The following is a 24743-nucleotide window of genomic DNA, read 5'->3' on the forward strand; positions in this document are numbered from 1 at the left end:
ACAGAGTGAAGACAGCTCTGAGATTTGATGGCTGAAGTCACAGTTAAGCTATGAAGGGCTGTGAAAAATGGGGACAAATAACTTTTGACTGATACAAGAGAGAGGAGGAGCCCCAGGACAGATCCAGAAAACATAAAGTAGAAAAATCTGAGTGTAGAAAAGTCAGAGGAGGAGAGAGGCCAAGAGCTAATGTGAAGGATGGTGGGTAGGAAGAGAGCTGGCTCACTGGGATATGACAGGGATATGGAGAGAAAAGAGGAGATGAGAGCCTGATGCAGCGCTCTAAGTAAGACTTTCAGGATTGCCTAATTAAATCAGTGGAGTTCTGATTTGAAGCAGCTGAAGGTTTGGGTAACCCCTGATTCTACCTCTTTTACACTTGAAAGTGTGCATCTGTTTTACAAACAAAAAGGGAAATTCTAGTATTTCTAGAATAGATAAAGCCCACCTAAAACTTCCTGGCATCAAGGCCTTTCTGTTCCCTGCACTGAATGTAACTGAGCTGATGCTCAATCCTTACTGAGGAGTTATTGCTTTGCAAAAATGTGTGTCGCAAGGCTGTAAAGTTACAAAGTAATCTGATATTTCTAACAAAGTATTCAACTGTTAATCGTTCTGTACACATCATCACATATTTACCCAATGAAATAGGAATACTAAGAAAAATATTTTTTTCTATGTAACAGAAATTAAATTGAAATATACAGCTGGGCTTGTTAACAGTTTCTTAATTAAGAGGGGGAAAATAATTAAAACACATTCTGCTTTCCATATGTAACTTACTAGAGGATAATTCTAGTTAAAAAAAATACATTGTTGAGTTGTGCTTGTGCTTTGAAGCCATAGAAAGAAACGGAGTTCGCATACCAGAGTAGTCAGTCCCAGCCAGTTTCTGTCTCCAGCATATCAGCTCATAAAATTCCCTGCCTTTTTGCAGTAGTAATAACACAGTGTATTCTTAACTATTAGATTGAACAAGAGTAATTGGATGTTTCAGGTCAGATTTTTCCACACAGAAGACATTAACCTAATAAATAAGTGTGTATCTAGAATCCTCCACCATATATAATGTACATTTGCTATCTTAAATGTCTTCTTGTATGTACAAATTTTCTGAGTTTCTACTGATTCCTTGGTATGCCAGGCCAGTGTGCAGGTTCAGGGCTGTGTTCTCCCCTTGACTTCATGCACATAATCCTGTACCCACTGTGGCAAGATGGGGACTTCAATGCAACTTCTTACATTTAGGCAGGAACTTTTGCCTTGGATGTGCTTTGAAGAAGGGTTTATCCATCTGTTTGGAATACATAATTCAGTAAATGTGATGCAGTCCCTATTTTTAGTGGCTTTCAAGATGTAAAGTGCCTCTTCCTTCTTACTCACAGAATTTGTGCATATGGAATAGGTCAGGGTATCGCAGTAATTTAGATGGTCTCATGAGATTTTTCAGAAATGTGTATCCATCCCCACCTAGTTAGATAGTCTGATGCACATATTTGGAAATTCCAGTGGGGTTTGTATACCAATATCATCATGGGTTCACAAGAGACAAAGATGATGTCTGGATCTGAGCATCTGCAGGAATAAAGTGAGGCATTGGGTGGTCTACTTGGACTTGGACTGTAGCTTGAAAAAGCTTTAGCAATAAAAGGATGAAGGTGGAGCCATTGATGGTCTAATCTTAAGTTTTCCACAAAGTGTGCATTTGTGATAAATCAGTCTTTGGTTTGAAATGGTTTGAAAATAAAAGACATGACTCTTGTGGTTATGGAGGTCTGCTAACACACCATTTGACATATCAAATGTTGGTTGTAGGACAGAACTGGGCTAGTAGCATAATTTTTTGGTCTTACACTCTCTGTTTTCCCAAAATCTTTTTTTGCAACTGCAATTACATAAAAGAGCTTTAGCAAGATTTTTCAAAAGAGCTCAGATTTTTTTCAGGTTGCCCCTCTGATTATTGTAGCACAAAATTCTAGCCACGACTTTATAGTTTGGATGCTGCCCAACATGCCCAGCAATTAAGGTTATATTCTTTTTCATGATGCATTTTTCTACTGTTCTCAGGTAGCTATTTCTTCACTTGAAAAAGATTCAGGTGCCCATCATTGCCACTTTAGACATATTTTTTCCATCAATTGCCACCTTTTCAGTGAAGCCCAGAGGCACCCTGGCTTTTCATCAAGAGACATGGACAAAAGTACCACTTCACTGAACTGCAGCCAATAAAGGGACAGAGCTTAAATTACCACAGGCAAATACTGTGTCTGCAGATGAGTGATCTTGCAGTAGGCTTAAAATTATTTTTCCTCTTCTCATGTCAACTGTGCTGGGATGGTTGGTTTAGAGTTTTCTCTAAAATGTTACACTGGGTAGAGATTTAACATGACATACCATCATACTTCATTTCAATCTGGGCCCATTTCTGGTTTTAATCACACCATTGTGTTATGTATGTGAGTGAATTTCTGGAAGTACAGGAACTCTGACTCTGACAAGGTATAGGCTAATGCATCTTGGCAATGCTGATATTCCAGTCCATTCTTTTACATTGTGGTTTTTTTATTTAAATTAAAAAAAAAAAAAAGATCAAGAAGAAGGCTGTGCCTTAGGATTCAAGTTGGAACAGGCTTTGCTGGGTTTTGGGTTTTTGTCCAGTGAGCCATAGGAGAGGCTAAACTGATACAGAAATGATTTGGGATCTTAAGGAACAATAAATAAACAACATGTCATCTTAATGCTCTTACATATTTTTGAAGAGAAATTATTACTAATATGTAAGTATTAGTTCTCCTATTGCCTGATTAAGGAGTTTATAACATTATAGTGAGATGACAGGCTGCTAGTTACTTCATTCCCAGTGAAATATAGCCTGATATTCAAAACCAGAGGCCTGTGTTTGCCAGGTCTTGCTCTATAGGAGAGATCCTAATCTCAGTAAGATAAACTGCTTAAATAAAAGTTGATGAAAGAACAGTCCAAAGACTGGATTATGCTCTAACAGTTTTTACAGTGCTTTGCTTTAGCACAATTCTGTGCTTGTGTCCTTAGGGAAGTCTAAACTATTCAGTGTTTACAGAATTGTATTAATCTTGATTTTTGCCAAGTTAATTTCTGTTCAGTATTTGTATATTCATTTTTTATTTTGTACTGGGAAGGAATTATGGGGAAAGGGTTAAGAGCATGCTTGCTCTTCATCTGTTTTAAATCCATAAATGTGAGCCCCTGTGCTGTTTCTAGGTTTCAGATTACACTCTGTGATTTATAGGGAAAGGCTGTTCTCCACAAGTTGAAATCCCATGTGTTTCCCCACCATTGTAAAATAACAAATCCTGGAGAATGCTTCCAGTTGCAAAAATTGCAGTTTTGAACTACATTTGTAACTGCCTTTTTTCCCTGAAGTGATGGCTTTGACAAGGGAAGCGAAGTCCCCTTGTGCTGGTGCCATCTTTCACCATTTGCCATGCTTTTCACTGCAGCTTGCACAAACCGTAGCAACACCCTCGACTTTGCAGTCCTCTATCAGTTTATTTTTGGAGGCTACACCCACTAAAAAGTGCAGCTGTGAGAACACACTTATATCACTGTGCATAAGTAACATCCAGAGCCCCTACAGAGATGACAGGCCAGGAGCCAAGGTGACCTAACAGCCCATCAGCTCCCAGTCCCTTCTGTTGTCCCATGGTGAAAACAAGAGCAGAGTTTGGCTTCGTGTTGTTCAGTGGATTCCTCTGGGAATGGTGCAGGGTTTGGATACAGTTTGATTTCAGAATTCAGGCAGCAACTTCCACCTTCTCCTTTTAGTTACTGAGGAGCAGGAGAATTTTCCAATCTCCTCAGTTATAAAAAAATCACGTGAAAGTGTTAGGACTTCTGAAATAGTTTCATCACTGATTTTGATAATTATTTATATACTCCTATTCACTTCAATGGCCTTCAGGTATTTTTCCTGCTGTAATTCCTGTCTCTTCAATAGGAGACCTGCTTCATTTTCTTCAATCACAACAATGCAATGACTTTCATGTGTGTTGAGCAGCTGAGATTCTTTACTTTGCCTTGGCAAAGTAGTTGAATTTGTGAAGATGTATAAGTAACTAACCTCTTGCCTGTGATTGGTTTTACAAATAAGGGACAAAATTTTTACATCTATTCACCGTTATTGAAAATACACATATCACTGAGATATGGGAAAAAAGTGAAGGGGGTTCTGGCTAAAGTTATTGTGTTAGGTTTAAATAACACAATATTGCTTTGACCTTTCATGGATCCCTATGAACTGCGTCAGTAGCTGACCCAATGAAAGCTTATTTCTTTTGTCTCAAAACAAAAGGTTAAATGGGATGGCAGCAGTAGTAGCACAAGATGAGTCCTAATTAAGATGTGAGATACAGCATATGTTAAATTAGCATGTGTTATGTAGAGTAGAAGCAAATAATTGAGAATAGAAACAAATAGTTGAGGAATCTCAATAGGTTACATTTTGATGCTTTTACATCTCATATTCAGCATTAAATACTTTTGTGTACAAGTTGTATCTGAGGTGCATTCTGAGCAATGCAATTTAAGCCAAACAGAAAAGTCAAACTCAGCCTTGGGTTTGCAGGGGCCTTGTAGTTCCCTACAATGAGCACAGCAAAAAGCTACTGTGTAGTGTGAGCAACTCCTCAAGCATAATGAAGTAGTGTAACATCAGCCAGTTAAATATTCAAAGGTTATTGTAAGTTTAATAGGCAAACAATAGAGAGGCAAGTAGCCAGAGGAAATATGGTTATTTCTTCCTAATGCCTCTGAGTGTAGCCCTGCGTTTCTTTGTATAATTCAGAGCTATAAATGAAAAGTTCTTCAAAAAATATTATTTTTAATCTGAAAAGATGGCTTTTAACCAGAGGAGGCAAAATAATAATGCCCATGGCTTCCTGTGTCTACTGAACAAAACCCTCTGTTGTGTTCTGAATTCAGCTTCTTTAGAAAAAGGAGTTTAATGTGTCAGACTGCATCTGTAAGAGTGCTGTACATTATTATTTACTTATCTGTGATCTCATTTGTGTCTCACTACTTTCAAATTGTTTGGCCTTGGAACTGTGTGAAAAAGCAACAGCCTTCCAACTCAGTGATGCAGAGTGAAGAGCTGAATAAAGGTTCTCTGTGATTTGATATGGACATCAATATCAATTGGTATTTGATAATGACATCACCAAAGCTGCGAAACAATAATTGATTCTGGCAAAATGGGAACTGGCTTGTATATTTTTCCTTCTTTCTTTATGTGGCTTTTTGATCCCATCCAAAGATAATTTTGTCTTCCTATTTTTTCCCATGTTCTTTGTGCAGCTCTTCATGTCCTAGTAACTGGCCTAAGTTAAAATGGAATTGTGAAAATATACAGCAAAGATGATTTAGGATCTACAAGAGATGTCTTGCTGTTGCCTGATTTCCATACAAACTATCCTCATAAGGGTGTGTTCATCACTGTGGGCAGACCACAGAGGAAATATGTTGCTACATCTGTTTGCCCCAGCATGCCATTAGTTCTGAAAACCTACACCTGATCTTCATTCTAGCTTCAGCAGTTTGTCTTGGTTCTAGACATTCAGCATGCTGGACCATTTCCCCCAAGGAAAGCTGAACAAATTTAAGTGTGGCGCTCCAAAATCCTATGCTGATTAGCTATTCTGGATCCTCTTAGGTCTAGTTGAGAAGTATTTTGGGGGGATTTTTTGTTTAAAACAACAAAATCCCCCCCCCAAAGGAGATGCTATTTCTTAAACTTGTACTTCTTTGTATGTCTGTTAAAAATCTGCAAGCCAAATCAAGCTAAGTCAGACTATCTGTAGAGAAGAGAGGATTGCTCTAACTACATGAAAGGATTTCTCAGTTAAACCCATGACTTTTGAGAAGGAAGACATGAAAGCTGCTGTAGAATAAAATACAAATCCATTAAAGGATGACTGTGGTTTTAAAATTACATATTTTAAATAAAAAAGACCAACCACATATAGTTGGGAAATTACATAGTGGGGGAAGAAGAGTACAAATGTTAATTCAACTTTAGCTAAATCCCCGTGGGCTAATGTTCACAATTAGTAAATAATCAAATTGTTTACTGGCTGAAGGGTTCACCAAAAGCCTGAATTTGACATTACTCCTGCAGAGCAATTTTTTAATTTGGAATCACTGATACTCCCATGGAAGTCAGCCCTTGCATTCCCCTAGGCTGGGAACAGAAATTATAAGACATGCATTTAAGTCAAAAAACTTTTATTTTTGAAATTAAACCCTTGAAACATTCTGTTCTATAGAAATTATTCATCAAATGTCTTCATAGAAATAATTAGCTATTGTTGTTGAATTATTCAGTGCTTAGATAACAAATTCATTTGATGAAACCTTACCCATTCATAGCTAATTTACAAGCATGAACAGGAGTTCAGCAGATGTGAATCTTTCACAAACAGATTGGTTGCCAGTAATTACTAAAACGCCTTTGAATGCTGAGACCAAAAAAATTTTAAAAATCTAGCTTACCTTCTACTTGTGATTCTTCTTGTTCTTTGTACCTATTATTTCTGCAGTTCTATTGAATTTAAACCTGTGAATATACTGATGGTGACAACCATGGGGGGAAAGATTAATTCCAAATTTGATTTGTCTTGTCACTAGTTTCTAACTTTGCTTACACTGAAAATGTTATGGGAGCATTTAGTAAATTCCAGTACCTGAAGGGAACCTACAGGGAAGATGTAGAGACTGTTTACAAGGGCAAGTAATGACAGAACAAGGGCAAATGGCTTCAAACTGAAAGATAGTGAATTTAGATGAGGTATGAGGAAGAAACGTGAGGGTGGTGAGGCACTGGAACAGGTTGCCCAGAGAAGTTGTGGGTGCCCCATCCTTGGCAGTGTTCAAGGTCAGGTTGGAAGGAGCTCTGAATAACCTGGTCTAGTGAAAGGTGTCCCTGTCCACAGCAGGGAGTTGTAATGAGATGATCTTTAAGGTCCCTTCCAACCCAAACCGTTCTGTGATTCTGTGCAAACTAAGCCCATTTAATTAAACTTCAGATTTCTAACTGTTTTGCTCTTCAGATGTCATCGTACTTTTCTAACACTTCCAGGCAACTTTTATTGGTTTATCCTTAAGATAGTTTTTGCAAATCACTTATGGGCTATGTGTAGAGAGCCCTCACTAAACTGATCATAATGATGGCAAATAACAGTTGCTAAACTAGCAACAAATGAAAGGAGAAACTGAGTAGTCAACAATATTGGAAATAATCAGTGATTCTGATTTTATCCCTGGGTATGGTGATCAAGTATTTCCTGTTTCAGAATACACAGCAACCTAATCTCTTCCAATTTTCAGCATCTAAAATATAGCTCAGTGCAGAGAGATTCCCATCAACTGGGAATAGGCAGGGAATGATAGAATAAGCTTGAGCAAATTCTATACCTAAAGTGCCTGGAGGACTAAGGATGGAAGATTTCATTAGACTTAAATGCACTAATGAAATGGCTTAATGTAGTTACTCTGAATATCATCCACCAGATTCTGTGACAAGGAATGTTTTTCAGTGCCTGAACGGAAAAAAAAGACTTCAGTTCACATGCACAACATATGATTAAAAACTGATGCATTAAAGATAAAGCTCAAATCTAAATAATGATTACTGCCAAAAGCTTCGGGCCAACCAACTTCAGTCTTCTTTCTTAATACTTTACCCTGTCCCAAGTCAGAAATTTAAGATGACTGCAGAGAATTTAAATAGGTTTTAAAAACTGAGCCTGACTTCAAATCAGTGTTGGGTTTACTGAGAAATGGGCATTTTGTAAAAGATATTATAAATCTGTGGCTCTCTCCAACTGAGTTTTTAAACTCATTCTGAATAGACAGCATTGACCTTTTAGCTCCGATAATATCAGAGTCCATGTATGTTGGGAGGTCTGTGCCAGACATTACAGTCCAATAATGAAATGTTCTGCACATGAACAAAAAGGCAAGTGTTACACATAGGAAATTAGCACCACCTTTCCTCTGCCCTGTTGCTTTAATATTTCTGTTAACACTAAACCAATATGTAGAACACCTTCCTGAGATGAAAAGGGGAACAAACTTCTAATGGAATTACTAAGGGTTTGATGTAAAATTTAGCAGCTTTGTAAGGACAATAATTTTTTTTACTTAATATTTGTTTTTCCTGTCCGATTCTTTTTCAAAATACCTTTATTTCAGAATGAGGAACTAATCTAGTAAAGCTTAATTTAAAAAAAAAAAAAAAAAAAAAAAAGTTTTATCTTTCTTGAATCATAGAGCAACTGAATCATCCACCTGCTTAGCTCCTTTTTCATTAAGCCACACAGTTTTTGCAATTAAAAAGTTTAGCCTTTGTCCCACAGCATTTTTCTGGGGTGGCCCCGCATGTCCCCTGGCAGGAAGAAGGCAGATGTGTGCTGACTGTACAGTGGACATTCAGTGGGTGTGGGACTGGGGAATGAGCCACAGCTTTGGAAACCTACTGAGGTTTTGGCTGATTGTGTTGGGGAAAATGAACAATATGCAGTCAAATATATGGAAATCTGAATTGCAACAGTTCATCTAATAATGTATAACAACTTTCCAACCAAATGAGAATGTTTGTTGAGTTACATAAAGTATTTCATCATGCTCATTTTCCAATTTAAGTGAAATTCCAATTCAGATTTCTGATGGACTGATGAAGAGACCAGATTTCTTTCAAGTGACTGGTTGTAGGTTAAGTATATTAACAACTAAAGGAGGCAGGAAAAACTAAGCATTTCTGGTCATTTAATTCTGCCAGGCCACCTTCTTTGATATGAGTGCTCAATCCATTGTATTTTGTTGCCAGGTTGTTTTGTCCTCATTTCTTATGCTTTGAATAGCATCTGCATCCACAACAGGTTGTTTTTCAGTGCATATATAAAGCAGACCTAGTTTATACCTGCAAATAATGTAGGTTTGTGTAAATCTGTTGGCCCTATTACAGCTAGGATGGTCTTCTGGTTTTGATACATTATATTCTTCTTCATCCTTCTGGATTCCTAAGGGTTATAACAAAGATTCCTTGGTGGCTTCAGGACCTAATTTTGTGAGTTTAAGTCCATGAGAAATGTCACATAGCATGTGCTGTACTCGAGGTAATCTTGATGTCTTGTTCATATTAAGAAAGAAAATTACTGGTAGCCAGTGAAAGCTATTGGCAGTTTTTCTTCAGAAGGGTGCAGGTGCAGACTGAGAAGTTGTCCAGTATCAGATATAATAACATTTAGCTTGATTTTAAAGGCATTCTGTGTATATTATTTTTTAAGGTAACATGCTGCTGGTTATTAGAATCAGTCAAACAGTGTTTGGCAAGTTCCTTCAGACGTCAGTTATGATATTAATGGGTATGGTGACAATGAAGCTCAAAGCCTGATGAATGCTCAGGAGAGGAAAATAGCTTTGATGCCAAAAGGGCAAAAGGCCTGCTGACCCTGTTGCTAATGCACTTATCCAACAAGCTTTTCCCCAAAGTCAAGCAAAACTAAACATCTGAAAATGAGGGATTGCAGTTGCAGGAGAGCTTAGCTCACGCAGCTCCATGGCTGCAGAAAGGCTCTCTGGAGTACCCCAGCAGTCCCTGAAAACCCCTTCTATGCTGCCATCAGAGACTCATTGTGCACAGCAGTGCCTCTCCAGAGGGTGTCTCCCCCCAGCTGTGGGGTGGACACACCAGGAAGGTGAGGTGCTGTGCTCTGGCAGCATGCTCAGGTGAGGTAATTTCCAGCCACACTCCTAAAAGCATAAAATATTCACAGAAGCGGGGGCGGTAATGCATTGAGTACCTGTCTCACGTGTAAGCGTGCTCCATGTGCCCAGAGGCTGCAGACAGCCCCTCTGTAACCAAAATTCAGAGATGTCACAAGTGGCTGAACAAACAAATATCACCAGTTAATGGTTAAGCTCTCAATTTACTAAAGCATTTGCTACCAGTTTGCCAAAGAGATCAAACAACCATGAATCATAACCTTGGCTACTAATTAAATTCTTTATTCCCTTCTCTCATCGCAGAAGCATTTAATCTTGGGGAATCAGGACAGCCTGTTGTGCAGAATTACATTATACAGCATAAGCAGAAACAAGCTTACTGTAAGACTTCCTACTGGAGCTGGAAATGGGAAGGATTAAAATGAGAATATTAACTTTCCCTCCTGGCATGGTAGTTCATGTTAGCACTGACAAATGATTGATGGGGAATAGCTGCATTGGAAAATCATTTTGGTTGTGTAGCTTTTTTATTTCACTGAATGGCAAATACCATTTTTATTATCCTCCTGCCTTGCTTATAGATGGGATTTGTCCTCTAGATAGAGAATGAGGGATTTGGTGTGCTCCACTGGTGACGGGCTGTCCCAAAGAAAAATGTTTTACTCAGAAATAATGGACTGTGAAGAACACCCCAGAGGAAATGAGGCATAAACCTAAACACTACAAGCAGTTTTATGGCAATTCAAATGTATTTCTATTTGTCAAAAGATGTTTTTGTGTGCTTTTATGTATAGGATGTATAGCTGCATGATATCATACCTTTGATATTTACTAGAAAATTAAACAGTGTTTACCTTTTTGGCTCCCATCTCTGTGAGGCAGAACTTAAAAGCCCAAACACTTTATTTCCTTGGGTTTGGGGGAAGTCTTCCAAGTCTTTAGCAGCAGAATGATGCAGCACAGGCTCACAGAACAGGGGTGCCCTGAACTAGCATTAGGTTAACACTGTCCACTGGGAACTGATCCAGACATACAGCCATTCCAGGCAGGAGTAGCAAATTTTCATTTTTGTAACTTGAACCATGATGTTGCAATCAGATCTGTGGGAGCAGGGGCCTGGACAAGTGTCTCTGAGACACCTCAGGAAAGTGGTAAGAGGGAAAGTGCTTCCTATGCAGATCCAACTACAGGTTTGGTGCATAATTATTGAGGTACAGATGATTTATATAAATACACTTGGGGATAGTCATCAGTAGACCTATGGTGAAAAGCTGTATATTATTAGCTTGAAAAGCAATGTATTTTATGCTATTTCTGGAGAAAATAATCTTTTCTCTCATTGCTAAATCTGAACAATTTCTGTAACAGAAAGAACCCACCTGAGAGGCAATAGCTAGAAGTAGGAAATGATGGCGCTTTTGGTTCTGCTTTTGGCTTTGCAGAATGTTCTTGTCCTACTAAAAAGTGTGAGTTTTCAAAAAGGGGAACACCCCAGCTACACCTCTTCAGAGGACAGACAGACATCCTTTTGCACATGCAGAACTTTTATTTGCTGGGGGAGATCTATCCTGGGGAAACACCTGAATACTCACTAGAATTCTAGGTTATATTTCACTGAAGAGACTTGGGTGATACCATGCTATAACATACTAAAGACCCAAACTTGCATGAATTTTTATAGAATTTACATATGACTTCTCCATCCCTTAGTGAGTATGAGTGTTGTTGTCACGTTCAGTACGGACAGAAAGCACTGCAAGGTATGCCAGTCTATCAGTATGCCAGTCTATCAGTATTACTAATAATAAGTTTATAAAGATAAAACATCTGGAACACCTAACTGCTTTTACAGCTGCTCCCCAAAGCCATCACTAGAAGTCTGTTTGGGATGAGGATTAGAAACACTAGATGTCCATGCAGTTAAAATGGAAATAAAGATGGTGCTGTGATGTCATTCAGATGCATCTTGAATAATAGAATGAGCAGTCTGAATAATTGGCTTAATGTCTGATATTATATTTTAATGTTAAGAAAGAAAATTCATCTTTTTTCCAAGCTCTGAAAATTTTGAAATAACTGTTGGTTTTAAGGCACAGTTTGAAAAATAATATCAGATTCTATGAAAATCTGTCATTGAAAAGCACAATGAGCAAGCTATTTTCATTTTTATTCTGTTGTCAGATCATGTGCATAAAGAGGTGCATATGTTTTTTAAAGACCTGTCAGATTATTTTGTCATTATATTAAGTTACTGTTCAGCTTGGGGATGAATATGTATGTAGATGTAGATCCAGCAACCACATGATTATTTGGATTGTTTAGCAGTCAACAAATCAAAAATCTTTCAAGTGTTTTTTATTTATTTATTCTAATTTATTTATTTATTTATTTGTTTGTTTGTTTGAATCATTCTTTGGGAAAAAAAATCATGTAAGTGAAGAAACATGTTGTAGAGAAATTGTGGAGTGAACACCTCAAAAAACCCAAACAAACAAAAAAAATCCTAAAAACTGGAGTGACTGTATAAAAGCCGTTCATGGCTGGATATGCAGGAACTTGAGATTTTGGAGGGGTTTTGTGGAAATGAAACTGGGAGGGATGCGTCAAGGTTTGCTTAGACACAGAAGGAGGTTATATGAACACCACTTTTAGATGTGAAATGAGTGCAAACCTAGCATGGATCAGATAAAAATCTGGATTTTCAGAACCTTCTTGAAAGGCGAGGAAGGTCAGCAGAATGGTGTGTTGTGCTGCCAGGCTGGATCACAACTGCTTACACTGCACGTTGAGGTGTTGGTGAAGGACTTTCTGCAGCCTGCTGTATTTACTGTCTGGGTGGAGATGCTCCTTTCCCCCCTCACTCTCCTCTTTTTTCCCACAGGCTGCGGGAACACCACCGCGCTGCCATCAAGGTGATTCGGAGGATGCAGTATTTTGTGGCAAAAAAAAAGTTCCAGGTAAGTTGTGAATAGAAAGCTCCTTTTCTAAATAAACCCTTTTATTCTCCTGATCCATTGTCTCATTTAGAAACTTAAGAGAGACTAACACAATTCATTTCAGTAATGGTGATCTACACCCACTATTCTCTCCCTCCTTCAATAGGGTGGTTGTTTCGCAGCAGGTTAGTCAACTATGGATGCACTGGAAAGAGGCTAAACTTCTGAAATGCAGTCTGAATTAAAATGTTATTTTCTGCTAATGGACTTGACCCTTAGCCCTCTGTTATCGCTGTCTCTTTCTGGCAGTGCAAACATTCTCGTATGTCTCCATTAATTCTGAGCTGTGTGCTGCTTTCATGCCGAGTCAGTAGGATTAGAGATTAAAATACTACCTCAGCCTTGTTTCTGTCCCTTACTCAATGATAATGAAGTCCTGATAAGAAACCAAGGTGGAAATTTGTTAGTGTATTGGAAGGTTTCTCATTTCTTCTCCTTTCTCCTCTCTACATAGGAGACCTTCTTCCCAGTTAGTGAGATACTGATTCTCTTTCCTCCTCTGGCCCTCACTGATACATTTCCCGTGTGCCACTCCACTTGCTGTGTTCTTGTGATGCCATAAGCATTTAACAGTAGCTAATTAAGCTTGTTTCCTGGTCTGGAAAAAAAAATTCTGACTGCAAACGTTTCAAAAATCAATTTCATTAATCCAGTAAAAACACATGTCAACAGCCTTTAGCTTGATTTGAACAAGGTGAATGTAATATAGGAAATAAATACTTTACCTTATTTAAAATTATTAATAAGGGATAATCTCCAGAGAACAGGCTTCACATCTGAAAATGCAAAAGATCTGCCTACATCCATTTTCATACATGACCTAGCTACCTCTGCTTCAATAAACCAGAAAGCTATCCCACCTATGATCTAGACCCTCCAAAAAGGGTCTTTTCTCGTTCAAATATGAAGGCTAAAAAATTTAAGATCAAAAAGATTATGATGGTGATGACAATGATGATGACTAGCAGTCCAGTATATCTGTAAGGCAAAGTTTGTTGCTACTACAAACCCACAATTCCGATTTCCTTGTGAAATTTGGAAGCACTGCCTGAATTCTTTAGCAAATTTCTACTTTGAATAGTTTAATTTTTACTAAAATTCTTGAGCTAATTTATGGCCAAGGTTGCCTGAGCTTGTCAGAAAATTGCTTTAGTTATGTATCATGTATTCAGATAGTCACCATTATGGCTGAAACATCCCATATCCAGAGTTTTGAAGAGAATGCTTTCAAAAAGTTTCTGCTAGCACATTTCACCTTTTATTATCAGTATTAGACTAAAATTAAGAAAGGCACAGTGTCTCAACTACCTGAAGATAATATTTATAGTCATTTTGTTGAGAAGTTTCTTAGCACTTGCTGTTCAGCACTTGAAACTTGGCAAGGGATGTGACCCATTCCAGTGGTGTGTCTGCTGCTGTTGTGTGAATAATTGCCTAAATGTGGCCAGTTCCATTAAAATCTAATTTATTTTCATTCTAAAACTTGATTGTGATCCTTTGCTCTGTGGTAATTACTGAATCATTGCTCTCATAAATTTAGATCATAAAATATTTGCCATGGTATTAACTAAGCTGCTTAGTAACAAGAAATCCACACGTTGTGGATCTACCTCCCAAGTGGTATTTGTCAGAAACAGATTTTGAAAATGCCTGAACACTGTGTGCAACATTATCCACCTGGCAAATAAACGAAACTCCCCTGCGGCAGATGATTTGATAGAAGCTGAAAAAGCATTTGACTGAAGAGAATGGGACTATTCAGTTCATACTTGAAACTTGTTTGTGCTCAGTATCGCGGTTGCTAATCTGGCTTCTCAGTTGTACTCTCACTTTCACATCTGCAAAAGGCCCAGTCCTGGCCATCTACAAAATCCCTTGACAGGGCTGTCTCTCATCTCTCTTTAGCAGTCTTCCTTCTTCCTGAGTGATCAATATTAGCTGCTGCTAAAGAACTAAAACTGTCATTTGTGGGGTGGATCCTTGGTCTCTACTCCTGTGTACAAGTGATACGCTGCTGTTTCTTCAGAAGCAGAATCTCCAATTGCAAAGTAGGGGAATATCTGATACTTCTCCATAATTTCTGATTATAAAGTTATGATCAAGTTTAAAAACTTGGAGAGCACCAAAGGTACAGTTTTCCAAGGCACCCGAGTAACTTAATGCACAAAGTCACCTTGAAATTCAAGCCACAAGGTGCTTTTGAAAATCTCTCCTAATTAAGCAATAACCACTGTCATTATTCTTTCATCAAAAGTATGTTGTAAAGCTGTTCTATGCACATAAAATAATCATCAGAAATTAAATTGTTTTAACATGTGCCAAGCAATGACTGTACTGTTCCTAATTAGCTAATATAATGTCTGAGAATTGGTAAAGCAGAAGATGCATTTTAAAAGCATATCTTTCAGCATTTAAGAGGTCTGTGCTGCTGGTTTTTAGTAGGTGTTTTCTTCCTACACTTTACATTTATGTAAAATATGTGTTCTGAAAAAAGAAAATCCAGATATTTTCTTCCTGTAACTGTTGAAAAAACCCACAACAAACCCACGACCCAATTTCATCTCACGTCCATTGGGCTATTCATGCTTAAAATTAGCTGCAACAGTAAGGAAGACCAGCACTTTAAAGGCGTGTTTTTTAGAGATGCCTCTGAACCTTTTGAGTAGGGCAGCATAGGAAGAAGGAGAGGAAGAGGAAAATTTTGCAAAATGGGTCCCAGCATGAACCCAGCATGGTTCTTAAACTATACCAGCTGTTTGCAGGACACACCTGTAGGCCTAAATTTGACTAGATATATTTTTTGAAGGGCTCAGTTAATAACAGGGGATGATGGCATCAGAAGGACAAAAGCCAGTTAGAAAGCAAAGCCTTCCTGTTTAAAACTAAATAAATAAATGAAACAAATAAAGAAAAGCTAAAGAGGGATACAAAGATTTTCAAAGGACATGAAAAGCAAGTCTTTTTGAAGTGTCATTTCCTCTTTAAAAAGAAGGAGAGAAATTTAGGCTTTATTTCAAAGTCTAGGTTTAAATATAGTCCTTATGAGGATGCCTATGTATAACCCATGAACCCAGCATAATATTATAAAGAATTAATACCTTTTTTATGGGTGTGTTTATGTTCTCGTAAAGTCTGTAGGACTGTTTCAAATTCTATACAAACGATCACATTCAACCCAAGGCCTGTGCATCAGTGAAGGTGAATGACTTTGGGTTAAGGAAGGATTTTGTAGATTATAAGGAAGGCTGACTTAGAAATGAATGCTTTTCTAGGCTTTGTTCACCCTACTTACCAAAAAAGAATTTTATATATTAGTTGTAAAGCAGATGTTTTTGACACAATCTAATATTACAACTGTATTTCAGCAAGAGAAATCACCATACTCAGTTATCCCATTAGCTTGATTTATGAGTAAATAACCTTTGTTTTCCGATTTAAAAATTTTCTAGAAGTCTTAAAAAAATACACATGGATACAACTGTGATATTCATCATAGATACAGAGACCAGGAATTAGTTCTGATTTCACATTTTCATTTTGAAAACTTTTTACATTTCCTTTCCATGTAAATTCTTCCAATTGAGTAAATTAATTTCCTTCTAAAATAGCTTTTAAACTTGTGCTATGATTTTTACCATGGCAAATATCCTATACATAGCATAAATTAAAAATACAGGTTACAATTCTACCGATGATGTAACTGTTGCCTGATTTGTTACAATTTCCCTGGAAAATCTTACATTTTTGGTCTTGTAGTTCATCATATTATGTGATTCATATGAATCGTGTGTGTAATCTTTTCTGATCTCCATACTGGGCTGTACTTAACTAAGTATTTCAGTGTCCTGTGCTTCACAGGGCGTTCTGCCCATTTTATTTGATGTTACCTGGTTGCATTTCCCAGAAATTCCCCTTTCCTGGATTCCTTTTTCCCAGGTTTGCCTCCCTGCCCATGCAGTTACTAGGGAATGACAACAGCCACAGCCACCAGTGCACATATAATATTTGGCATTGGGTTTTGTGCCTTTAAAAATTTTCATTTATGATGGGGGAAATTCTAACGTATTTAAGAAGAGTTTTGCCATGAGTTTTGCTTAATTAACAGAGGACCAAAAGTAAGGAAGGGAAGCAGTTAAGGAAAACTGTGGGACTGGCTTCTTTCTACTTTTGTCTATTCTATACTAATTTGTTGCCTGCTGCAAGTTTTTTATATGGTGAACATCAAGAGTATTTTCTCATAGAAGATCAACTTTCAATATGAAGCAGTTACAGAAAAATCAGTACTGACTTAAATACCCAGTCATACTCAGAAGTTTAGCCTCATTCATAAAATATATTTACTCCAGGTTTTCTATTCTTGTTTTAAAGAGAGAGAAACAGCCCTGTAAATGAAAAAGAGGCAGGGAAATACCTACACTACTGTCAGACTCCTGTATCAGAGTATGAGGATGGCAGGAGAAAGCTCTGCATCTTTATTCTTACTGAACACCTTTTTTGAACCTGCAGTTTTCAAACTTGCAGATTTCTCTTTGCTTATTTATAGTACAAAAAGAATCCAAGATTTTATTTTTTTTTAATATTATCATGTTTACAGTACTAGTCCATGGAAAGATTTACAGGCTTATGCCATCACAGAATCATATTTCTTTCTTTGTGGATGTTAGCTGTGATTTATGTGTGTGTAAGCAGTTGGGATGCTCAGGAATAATTCTGTGCTCCTTGGTTAGATTGAAGCCATTCCCAGTCGTGCTTAGCCTTCCACTAGAGAGTATCCCACATTCACCCAAGGCTTGCAGTTGATTTGGGGAATCTGTGAGACTGAAATATGGTTTGTTTGATGAAATGATGTTATTTGAAGGAATCATTCCTGAAATGTGGGAGCTACTTCCCAGGCAGGTGCAGGGGACCTGCATGAGGGTGTCACGGTCTCCATAGCCTGTTTTTTGTATGGTATCCCACTTTCTTTTGGCTTAGGAAAAAAAAAAAAAGGTATTTAGTGCATGGAATTGAGGGAATCCTGAAGTTTGGGAAATAAGATAAAGCAGTGTAGAGACACCTGCTTTTGAAGTACAGCTGACAAAATACTTCTGAGATTTCAAAAGAGATCCAGATTCTGGTATCTTAGAAGCTACTGCTGAAAACTCTTTTCCTGGTTCTCAAAAGATGCAAGAAAGAAGTTGTGACTCAGTGTTACCAAGGTTTTTACAAAACCTTGAAAATTATCTGTAGAGTTTCTATAAACAGCATAACAAATGAGTCAGAAATCATAAAATAGTTTGGGTTGGGAAGGACCTTTTAAAGTCATTTAGTGCAAACCCCCTGCTGCAAGCAAGGACATCTTCACCCAATTAGGTTGCTCAGGGCCCCTCCCAACCTGACCTTGAATGTTTCCAGGAGGGGAGCATCCACAGTTCTTTTGGGCAACCCATTTAAGTGTCTCACCACCCTCACACTAAAGAATTTCTTCCTAATAATTTCTTCCTAATAATATTCCTAAAGAATATTCTTCCTAATCTAAACCTATCATCTTTCAGCTTAAAGCCATTTCCCTCTTGTTCTGTCACTACAGGCCCTTGTAAAAATCTGTCCCTGTCTTTTTTAAAAGCCCCCTTCAAATACTGAAAGGCTCCAGGGAGGTGTCCCTGGAGCCTTTTCTTCTCCCTGTCTATAGGAGAGGTGCTCCAGCCCTCTGATTATCTTTGTGGCCTCCTTTGGGCCTGTTATAACAGGTTCATGTTTTTCCTATGCTGAGAACTCCAGTTCTGGCACTGATTGGACTCTAGATTCTAGATGTAGGATTAAGATACCTTTAATTTGTTGCTACCCTTCAACATGTTTGTTTACTTGCTTTCTGGTTAGTCTTGGTGTCTTATAGGTTGATACTATTACCTTTATCTTTACACTATTGCCTCTATACTACACAAAAGTTGTTTTACTAATAACAGGTCAGATGAAGTCTTTCCCATGTGTGAAGTCCAAATTACAGACATGGGGTATTTCTTGCACCAGTGTTTCCCAGCAGTTTTGAAAGCTCAGCCAGTCTTTCTGGAAGAGAAAATCAGTCATGCACCTTTCTCTAGGACTGTGTTTTAACTTCCCACAGTAAGACCTGAACTGTGAGCCCCAACTGCTGACTGAGAACAGGGGTTTGTGCATGTGCACGACCTCTTTATTTTTCAGTGGCCAAGGAGTATGAACCTTATTTCCAGAAGGAACTAGAGTGTGCACAGACTTCTGAACAAAGTGCCAGATAAAGTTTTTTTTTTGGCTCCAAGCTCTTTTGAGCTCCAGTTCAGTGGATTATCTCTTGAAAGGCACGCAGACCTGCAGTAACAAAAAAGGTGGATGAAATGAGAACTGTCAGAATTATTCCATAAAAATGTGTGATCATGGCAACAATCAAAATAACCCATGTGTTTACACAGTGCTAGAAGAACTTACTATTTACTCTTCAAAAACATCTACATTGCCACACGTAATTCCTCCATCCTTGTGACTTAGGGGCATGTTTTTTGTCTCTTACTTTCCAGCAAGCCAGGAAGCCCTATGATGTCCGAGATGTTATTGAGCAATATTCACAGGGCCACCTCAACCTGATGGTGCGAATCAAGGAGCTACAGAGGAGGTATGTCAATGAAGTCCAATCTTGGTACCCCTAAACAGCAGCAGGAGGATGATTGTAAATTAGGCAATGATCAAGGCCCATGGGTAAAAAACTGCCAGGGTTAAAGGTGCCATATTGGCAGGACTGTGCCAGATCAGTGAATATAAAATGACATTTGCGTAAAGTTTTCTTTTCGCACAGGGAAGAAAAGGCAAAAAGCTTAAAAATCTGATGATTGGGGCTTATGTGTATTACCTTAGTCCCTGCTAGCTGTGACTATAGACTGCAATCCCTATAAGATAGGGGCTGTTTTACACCTGGAGAATGCAATACTGTCACCTCCTCTGATAGAATTGCATGTAAGAGCCGACTGAGATGACAGATGCAACAAGAAAGCTGCAGAAGAGCAAGGAAAAGAGGAATCAATGCTGAGCACATGGAAAAGTAATGTGCATGGTAAAACTTTACAATGATTAAAGAAGCTGTAGAGCAATCTAAGTCAAATCCCATTTTGTTACTGTATTTTTCATTTCAAGCTACTCTTAGCATAAAGCAACTGCTTCACTCACAGGACAAACCAGAATTATTTGAACTTCACTTTGCTTGTTTGTGAAAAGGCCTTCCTGCTCCAGCTAGAGAGTGAAGATGCTGATTCAGACTGATAAAAAAACAAAAATGGTTCTTTTTGTTTTATAGGTTGGACCAGTCCATAGGAAAGCCATCTCTTTTTATCTCTGTCTCTGGTAAGTCAATACAAAGGATGTGTCTAAAATTAATCTGATTAACACATAATTAATGGAAAATACTTGATAAAATATTTTCATTTTATTACCAAGTTTTAAATCTGTGCCAACTGGTTGTGCTCTGAAGATTAAGCATTGGCAATAACATTTAGTCATCAACACTTTTAAATTAGGGTCGTTCTTACTTAGGTTCTTAAAGCACCTACTTTCACTTCAAAATGTTGGCTGTAGACTTTCTGAGACTCACCATATATTCAATAAATTGGTGTGCTCAGAGTTCCTATGAAATCTGTAATATTCACATAGATCTTTGATAGCTTTGAAAAGACTGGAAAAGGAGCACGAAGGACTAAGTTTGTTTGAGACAGGTTTGTCTAATGAAAGCTTTCTGTTTATGTCATTTGAAAATTCATATTTCTATATAGTTTATAGTGGGGGAAGAAAAGATAAAATGTTACCAAATGTGTTATTCAAGTAGACTGTAGAGTCCTTGGCAAAGTGGCAGATTGTTTTTAACTGGCAATTAAAACATTAACTAAAATTGGAACATTTTTTCTCTCTGTGGTTAAACCATGGGGCTAAGATTAAAAATGCCTTAAACTCAGGGCTATTAAAAGCCCTGGCGTGGGCCAATGCTATAAAAAGAAACAGAAAACTACTTTTAAGAAATGGATCTATCAGCCTGGTAAGGGTGTTCAGTTACACAGTGTTGGTGGGCTAGTTAAACACACCCTGTTGTGGTTTGCTGCTATTTTGTTATAGCACCATATATTAATTTGAATATGTTTCTTGTTCCACAGAGAAAAGCAAAGATCGAGGCAATAACACGATTGGTGCCAGACTGAACAGAGTGGAGGACAAGGTAAGCCTCAGTTGAACTGGCAGTGAATCAGGACATGGTTTGTGATCGAACAGTGCTTGTTTCATAGGATGTGGAAGAAAATTCGACTTAAAATAGAGTTGAATGCCTGGCTTTTCCAGGTGATGGAGTCTAAATTTTTTTTGTCACGGATTGCATTTTTGGTTCTCGTCATTTTAACAGAATAAGAAAAAAACACAGAATTCAATTGATTTCAGTCTCTTTTGGGACTCACTTGAGTTTTCTATTTTTGATTGCATATATTGCATATGTCTCAATGCCCTACTTCCTTCCTCCACCATAGATAAAAGGCTCTGTTCCTTTAATGACTCAGTGTATTATGGTCCCTAAGATTTGCCTTTGATCTTTGCTCTGTTTACATAAGTCCACCTACAATTCCGTAGAGAGGGAAATAGCAATCCTTGTTCCATCCTGGTTTTCATTTCTTATGATAAGTGGAGTTTCTCCTTCCAAGTGACATGAATCAAAAAAAGAAAAATCCGACTTGTTCCATAATCACAAATTAACAGTTAAGTGCTTTGTAAGCCTTTATTTAAATGATGGCTGTGCTTGAGAAAATAGATGATGGGTAGAGGTTGTGTCATTGTTAAAAAAACACCAGTTTGCCTATGCTGGTATTTAGGAAAGAAAGGAAGAGTTAAGAAGAGTATTTTGAACCTTTTACTCATCTCTTGGAGTGATTTGATGAGGGAGTGAAAGCATTTCTTTACTTCAGAGTTATTTCACTCATGTATCTGACCTGTTCATTAATTATTAAGACTGAAACTTTTTCCTGAGGAAAAGAACTATGTGGTAACCTCATGAAGGTTTTCTTCTGGAGAAATATCAAGCAAATATTCTGCAAACTAAAGGAGATGTGGGCAATACATCCCAAGGACAACAGTCTAGCACCCTGACATGCATTGATTCACTTGTGACATGCCTGTTCTTTACACATTTCTCATGAATTACTTCTATAAATTTGAATGATAGTACTCAGGACTGCACTTTGCTCTCCCAGAAATAATGGTGTTTTAAAGGAAACAGATTTCTTTTGGTGTATAGGGGGACACACAGGAAGAGTGAAGTAGAAGAGAGGAAGAGTGCATTTAGCACAAAAAAGAATCACTGTGCAGTGCTCCCTCACATCTGTGGTTAATATGTGTTCTTACACATGGAAGCCCTTTCCAGAAAATTTGGATTACATTTATTTATTTTCTCTCCATAATGTCAACTAAAAGTGTGGAACACTAAGAAATGTCTTGTGACTTGTGACAAAGAGCAATGACTTTTCAGTGTGGACAAATAATTCTCAAATGGCAGCTAAAGCAGCTTCTCAGTGCTATTTGTAAAATCTCCAGCGAGCCTGGGAAAGCCTTGGTGTTGTCCTGGCTCAGAGATAAGCTGTTTGGGGGTTATTAATTACTCTTTTTTACATCCTTACAAATAAGTACACCGTGAATTTATAGTGACTGTGTTTTTATGTCTTGTAATGGGACTGTAAAACACTCCCTGTATAATTTTAGTATAGCTGGGTTAAATTTTAGCCTTGTTTTAAGTAACAGACCCTTCTTTCTTTGCAGTTGCATGAGGTCATCTGTGGTTTCAGAGTTGTATGTTATCTGCCCTATACAGCTAGTCCTATCTGCAGGAATTTTATCTGAAAGTAGCTGAAAGGCTAAAAATAGAGAATTTCAGTTGGACTCAGCAAACAGTTGTTAACATAAAAACACACTGGCAATGCTAGAATCACATTTTTGCTGCAGCTGTAGATGGTAGCCAAAGCTAATTTTTTGGTATTTTTGCTCTCAGACATTCGCCCTCTCTTTCCCATAAAGTACCTGGTGCTTAGTATGCTTTCAACATACAGTTAAATCCTTCCTGAGCTGAATACTATATTAAGGATATCAGGTAGTTTTTAAGGTGACAAAGTATTTTAAACAGTTTCATCCCATTTGGTATGTGAATTAGTTTCCAGTCTTGGACTTCAGGAGAAGATATTTTCAGCATGTCAGCATCTAAACACTTCTTGTGGATTTGAAAAATCTCCCGTAAATCAGTGGAGGGCTAGGCACAGCCAGCAGTACAGAGGGGATGGTACCTAAAAGGGACATTTTAAAATAAAAAGCTTAAACAGCAGTGTATTGACACGCGTTACGATCCTTTATGGCAAAACCCTGAATTTTCAAGTATTGGCATCAGCAAAATGTTGTGGTTTTTTCCTGTAAATTTAGGAACATGCTCATTTAAGGGAGAGTCCTCTAATCTGTTCATCTTATGCACTGAGGGAAACTTTGACCTCGTGATATACGCACTTTGTGATCCTGAACCTGAGGATTGTTTCCTAACATAAAAAAGCCAAAGGGATGAATCACACTTGCAAGAACCTTCCTGTAGATTCCTTCCCACTGAATGCTGTAATTTTGGCAAGGCACTGAAAAGGTGGTTTTGTGAATGTGACTAAAGACTGCACAGCCTGCTAGGCTTTTGTGAAAAGAAATCTCACATATAATCACAGCATATTTTGACTTTGCCATTGCTCTCTATTGGTTACAAAGCTGAGAGTAATGGCAAATGCTGTGATCTCCTAAAGGTGTCCTGCCATGCTAGGCGGAGGGGGCTGCCCACAGCCCCATCAGCTGTGGTCCAGTGGGAATGTGACAGCAGGAGTGCAGCACCCAGGCGGGGCTCACACACCCTGCCAAGTGCCAATGGTCCAAGAGCGTGCGTGTCGATACCTCAGAGAATGTTGTTGAGCAGGATTACAGCAGCAAATCAGTTTATTTGTGGTGACCAGCCTTCTCTTTTCATCCTTGAAACATCTGTGAGTGACTATTCAGCCTACCCTCGAGGAACCTGGCCACAGCTGGCTTGCTACCAAGCTCAAAATCAAAAACAGTTTTTCCAGATGGGCCCAGCTGTGTGTGCACAGTGCCCTTCCTCCTCACACAGCACTCTTCATCCTCACGCCGCAAGCGCTGCCTGCCAGGGGCTTAATGCTGGGTGTGCCCAGCAGCTTCAGCCAGGAGCAAGCCCACAGCGCACTTGGGAAATTCTGTGTCCTGCAGCTCCTATTTTCCTTTCACTGCACTAATTTTAGCTTGCCTATAAATGATTGCAATGCTAGCTTTTTAATTTTCACATTAATCTGTTCTTTTTCAGCCTTTTGCCAACCATTAATTTAGCTATAACAGGCGCAGTTTGCACTTCCCAGGTAATCAGCCAGGCTTGCTGCCTTGGCTGCCCTAAGGAAATCCTGTCTTAAATATGGTCCCTGCACAAAATCATCTACAATATGCAGTGAAGGCTAAAAGTGGCCAGTCCCTGGACTCTCCCTGTTGTCCCTACAAACCAGACTGCTCCAGATGTCTGTAGGCCCTGCCTATGAACCTCTCAGAGTAGAATAACACAACCCAGATTTACAAAAAAAGTCTAAAACCATTCTGAGCAGTAGACATTATGCTGTCTTTCTGTTAAGTTGTTTTAAAAATAGAACTTAATCTTTGGCAATGATCTGAACACTTTAAAGTTTGTCTTTCAAGAATGTTTCTAGCAATCCCAAGCAGTTTTCTGGACATCCCTTCTTATATACTCAGAATTGTTCCTGTATCTGATAGTAAGTACAGTATTATTATCAGGATTGCCAAGGTCGTAATTAAAATCTTACAATAGTCTTTTTTAGTTGTATGAATCATGAGTTATGTTATCTGTTGCAAAATTTTGAATTGTAGAGATTTAAATGGAGATTTCCATTTGTACAGGAGCTACATGGTAGTGAGACA

The 24743-nt window shown here is 38.2% G+C and overlaps 1 protein-coding gene across 1 annotated transcript in view; it reads left to right on the forward strand.

Annotated features, from left to right (window-relative positions):
- The window catches only part of KCNQ1 (potassium voltage-gated channel subfamily Q member 1), a gene marked incomplete at its 5' end in the record, with an annotated part of 329667 nt that overhangs the window by 206900 nt on the left and 98024 nt on the right, over positions 1-24743 (forward strand). The window contains 4 exons of the mRNA XM_083864290.1: positions 12641-12716; positions 19286-19380; positions 20056-20102; positions 20903-20964. Coding sequence (XP_083720416.1) covers positions 12641-12716; positions 19286-19380; positions 20056-20102; positions 20903-20964 — 280 coding nt within the window. The remainder of the gene's footprint in view (positions 1-12640; positions 12717-19285; positions 19381-20055; positions 20103-20902; positions 20965-24743) is intronic.

Source organism: Zosterops lateralis (genome assembly GCF_965231275.1).
Source record: "Zosterops lateralis genome assembly, chromosome: 6".
Taxonomy (NCBI): domain Eukaryota; kingdom Metazoa; phylum Chordata; class Aves; order Passeriformes; family Zosteropidae; genus Zosterops; species Zosterops lateralis.